Source organism: Merops nubicus, unplaced genomic scaffold (assembly GCF_000691845.1).
Source record: "Merops nubicus isolate BGI_N331 unplaced genomic scaffold, ASM69184v1 scaffold37751, whole genome shotgun sequence".
Taxonomy (NCBI): Eukaryota; Metazoa; Chordata; class Aves; order Coraciiformes; family Meropidae; genus Merops; species Merops nubicus.
This window is the reverse complement of record NW_008589669.1, coordinates 1-5113: the sequence shown is the minus strand read 5'-3', so window position 1 is coordinate 5113 and position 5113 is coordinate 1. Positions and strand designations below refer to the sequence as shown.

Sequence of the window (5113 nt, the reverse complement as noted above, 5' to 3'; positions counted from 1 at the left end):
GAAGCCCAGGAGTACACAAAGCTATTGCTGAAGAAAGAATGCAAGCAGTGACTGATGTAATGGTTGTAATGCAAGGTGGAATGCAGAGAAAACCAAGAGGCACCAAATTTATCAAGTAGAGGTAGGAGTGGTTGCCAAACAAAGAACTTTATTTTCATAAATACAGCAGTAAAAAGCAAACTTTTAAAGTGGGGGGGGAGGGAACGAGAGCTTTACGTCTGTATGTTTCTCTAAGACAAAAATAATTTACATTCTGATAACTCACATTCAAAAACAAACTGAAAAAGGCAGCAGGGCATAACATTCAAATGAATACCTAGTAAAAGGTAGTAACGTATTTTTATCGATAGTGAGGAGTATAACACTGCAATATTTAATCTTGAATTTGTATATACAAATGCCATACCCTACACAGCAATAAATCAAGACGTATACACTCTAAGGAGCACATACACTCACCACTGTTAAACCGAAAAAGTAGGAATCATACTTAACAAAAGTCTCCTCCAGAGTGGTAATATAGGAAAACCACTTTGAGTGGTAAACAACAAAAATAAACACTGAAATAGCTAAAGAAAACTAGTTTAGAAAGAAATACAATTAACAAATAGGAATCGATGTAGAATTACCTCTCCCCACATACCCAATCATTTATTTTGCTCTAAGGGAGATTACACAGCACACAAGAAAGTTACTATGTTTCAGCACAGTAGTAAAATGCAGGCTTTTGCAATTTGGTCCTTTACATTTTGCTGATTATTTTAGCCTGTTGTACTGGAAAGAAAAGTCGTGTGTCCCTCGATCTTTGGATATAAACCCCATAGGAATTACATTCTTCAGCACAAAAGCAAGATTTTGAAAGATCTGTGCTTTTTTTTTTTTGGTTACATGTTTAGTTTATTACTTTCATTCACGCAAAACCTGTGAATTAATCCCATTCCAGATGAGGATTCTACCATAAAATTTAAATAGTCAATTTATTAATTAGATTACAGAACAATAGAAAAAAGCTTAATCCAAAAAGTACCTTGCCACTGAAACTCTACTCAGTCAGTATTACACTAATCTTACACATTTGCTTTCTTAGACACGCAGGCATAATAATTCATTCAGAAAAGCTAAGCAGCATAGAAATGTAAAATAGAACAGACCTGAAAACTGTCCTTACTGATTTTTCCAGAAGAGGTTCAAACATTTGTAAAGCTATGTGCAACCTCCAACAAACACAGACACTGAATTGTTGAACACACGACGAGTAACCACTGCAGACCTGACAGTCATTATAAAGAAAAATGAATCATCATTACGCTATCAAATTCTTCTGTTTCCTAAAAATATAAGTGCAAATCAGAAGTTGCATTTCAAACGTGCAGAAAGCTTGAAATGAGTAAACTAATCCAGGCATACAACGTTAATAATATTCTGTGTTGGCCACATAATATATAAATGTAGACTGGAATTTTAGCTAGGGGAAATTATTTTTTAGAGGTAAGGAGAGATACATTCAAGGGGGTTCTATCTTTGAAGGAGCAGAGAGAATCCTCCAACAAACATTCTGTCGTTGCCAAGTTGTGCCTTAGGCACTGTGCTCAACCGAAAAAACAGATCATTTGTAACAGATCAAGTAAATTTGGAAAGCAATCACCAACAAAATCTAATCACACTCTGAGCCTTTCATCAAGGTATGTTATGGAGCAAACACAATCTCTCTTTCTAGTAGCAATAGGCACAGAGGACCTCCCCAGAGTCCCCCATCTCCACATCAATGCATTCCTTTTTAAGCAGAATCTGTATTTTCCAAAGTTAATACTTATTCCCAGGACTTTATAGAAAGAATTGTCACTTACTGTATTCTGTTAATTTGACATATCTTATAGTAGAATTATATAGATGTGAGACATCCAGTTTGCAAAGATTACAAATGTATCAAGCTGCCAGTAAACAATTCCTGTATCTACATATGATGGTGCAACTTGGTGGTGTCATAAAGGCACTTGTCTCTCACAGACAGTACAGTCTTCTCAAATCAGTCAAAAAGAGACCTAAAAATATTTATTTTTAACATCCGAAATGATTTTTACTTCTTAAAGTGGTTCAAATAATCATCTACAGAAGAATAATTAATGAGTTCAACACGAAAGAGCTACGTGCAAAAATATCCATAATTAAATATATCTTTTAAATTAATTCGTTTTAATGCCATGCTCCCAAAAAAATGACAAAACCCACGCTATACTAGAAATGTGATTGGCACTAGCAGCCACAAATAAAAAGGCAGGTGCATACAATAGTACAAGTGGGCTTATGTACGAAGGTACTAAAACATCCCAGTGATGAGTTGCAAGGAGAGACGTTTGCCCCAAGTCTTTTCCAAGACATATTTGAAGCCACACCTGACCAATATGAAATACATAACACATCTTTACATCATTATGGACATCTTTACATCATTATGGACATCTTTATAGCTAGCTACCTGATTTTACAAAAATAATTCCAAAATGCTTGTTCACTTCAAAGTGAATTGTTTCTGTTTTCACTGAATGTGAAAAGCCAAGTCAAAAACCAGATCTACCAACAGAGTTTAAAAAGACACCTAAGCAGCCACTAACTAGAGTCCAGTGCAGTTCTCAGGAGATGGCAGTGTGAAATCCTTGAAACCCCATTTAGCTGGTCAGTACATACCAGATTTTCCTCTCCAAGTCTCAGTACCTTAAAGCAGTAATTTGAAAGAGTTTCCACCAACAAAAGATCTCGTTTTGCAAATCAAAGGGCTCAAGTATTGCAAAAAGTGGACATAATTGGCTTCACCTATATAAATGCTAATTTGCAGTTGTCATTATAGCTCCATTACCTAAGAACTCTAAAACACCCAGAGAGGTGTGATGGCTGGAAAAAATCAAGAACAACCCAAAAACCAGCAGGTTTTCTGCCTTTAGTACTTTGTTGTTAGAGCAGATTAAGAGTATATCCAGACTGCTGCGAAGTTGCTGGATGGATCCTCATGCTTGAATGCTAATTTGCAAGTCCAGCCTTCTTTAAATAGTTTTACCAGTACCCCACCATCAGGGAGTTTCCGCATCTCTGAAAAATCTGCATTTGCTGAACATTGCACAAGGTTATTCAAACAAACAAACCAACCCAAAAAAAACAAACCCAAAGAAAATAAGCCATTTGATCAAGTGTTAAGCTATTCCTTCAGAGAATCACACTTCCTTCCTTACAGCAATGACCAGAATTGCTGATGGTGTACTGACAGTTGCCATGGCAAGTGGGTGACTGCGTGGGATAGCAGACATATAGCCCAGTCAACTGCTTATGCAATCTCCGGGATTTCAGCAAGCACAGATCTGCATAAAGTGCCAAAGGAGAAAACATTCTTCCATGTTAGGCCATGGCTCTTTCAGTATTCCCATTCATCTGTTTTCATGTCCAGGTAGTATAGAATATTCTGCGCAAGCTTTACCGCTTGCTTCCTGGCAGCCTTACACCGCTCGTCCCCTTGCGGATCGACAGCATCCAGTGCTAGAAGTTGTTTGGTGAGCAGTTCTTCCAGTCTCATGTAATTTTTATCTGTTCTGTTTCCATCAAATGAAATGACCTCCTGCTGAATTTGAGACAAGTTTCCCAGAACAGTCCAAACTGCTTTATGAGACTGATGTTCAGCAGCAGTTTGCTCAGGATACATTTGCCTTTTTTCAAGCGCTTCCTTCAAATCAATGTACGTTATAAGGGTCTGAATTCTTCTCCTGGCCTCCCTAATGCAGGGGTTTTTCCCAAGACTCACCTCATCTAAGCGGGCAATCAATCCCTGCAATTCCGCTTTGGACCCCAAATACAAATCGGAAGCATTCTCTGTTTTTAAAAGTAAAGAATTGACTTCCTTCATTTTCTTGCGGATCTCTTCTATTTTTAGAATGGACTGATTTTGTGCCAGATCATAAGCATGAGTAGAATTTGCTTCTTCTTCCAAGTCCAGGTACTTTTGCAATTTATTGATCTCTTCTACTACTTCCTTTCTGTAGTTTCTTATTTCCGTGCGACCGCAGACATCTAAAGCATCCAAATCAGCAATGAGGCCTGTAAGCACACAGGACAGATGCCTGCAGGTATCATTACTACTCACTCCCATCAGGAGCGCAATAAGAGTTCCTCTTGCTTTGTTCACATCGCACATCACAGAGTTAATTTTGGAGACAGAAGGATGTGCATCGTTAGAGAGCGGCAGGGACAGCTGCTGCTTTACACAGCTTTCTATGACCTCCTGGACAGCACACACTTTTGTCAGAGTGCGGTACCTTGCTTTACGTAAAGAAACTTTCCCTCCAGTTTTCACCTGGGTAAGCCTCAAAATAATGTCCTGAATACCTTCTTCAAATTCGTCACTTATACAGTTACCCCCTTTGTAAAAAGGTGTAATCTTGCGTTCAACAAGTGACTGTGCCTCCTTGAATATCGCCTCTATCTCCAGTCTGCACGGATGGTTTGCATTTTGTTCCAGTTCCTTAAGCAGCCTCTCTATTTCCTGAGCAGCCCGCTTCCTGGCTTGCTGAATATCCCCCTTTCCTTCCGTGTCCACTGAATCGATTTCAAAAAGCTGTTTAGTGAGACTCCTTTCTAATTGCTTGTAATCTCGATCAGTAGACAGACCACTGAAGACAAGCACTTGCTGCTCAATCTCCTTGACTTCTTTCTGTATTTCATGCAACCGTTTCATGGATGGGTGTTGGTTACCCATGTCCATTCTCTTCTTTTGTCTAGCTTCAGAGGAACTACAAGGAAAGTGAAATCAAGACTTGTGATTAATAAAGTACTATGCAAGCACATGTCACTACTTTCACGACATCCTGAATCACTTCAGCATTACAGTTACTGTAAATATCACTAGCAATAGGCAGAAACTACTTGGCTGATATTTGATGGCCATTCCCCTATTGTTTCATACCTTGCTGCCGCTCGGGCCTCACAAGTGACACTTCAGTTACCACAAGACCAGCTCTTTGCCTTTATCCACAACCTTCCGCCCTCCCTTCCTCGTCCGCTCCGCTGAAGGCAGCACAACAAACCCGCGCTCCGGGGGAAAAACAGCGGCAAAAACCGGGCCCGCTGGGGT

General features: G+C 39.2%; 1 protein-coding gene across 1 annotated transcript; it reads right to left on the bottom strand.

The window, feature by feature from the left end:
- Positions 1-3353: 3353 nt before the first annotated feature.
- On the bottom strand, positions 3354-4750 carry BAG5 (BCL2-associated athanogene 5). The gene has a single exon (XM_008949665.1). It carries the CDS (start codon positions 4742-4744, stop codon positions 3404-3406), a length of 1341 nt encoding a protein of 446 aa, XP_008947913.1. The 5' UTR covers positions 4745-4750; the 3' UTR covers positions 3354-3403.
- Between the last annotated feature and the right edge of the window lie 363 nt (positions 4751-5113).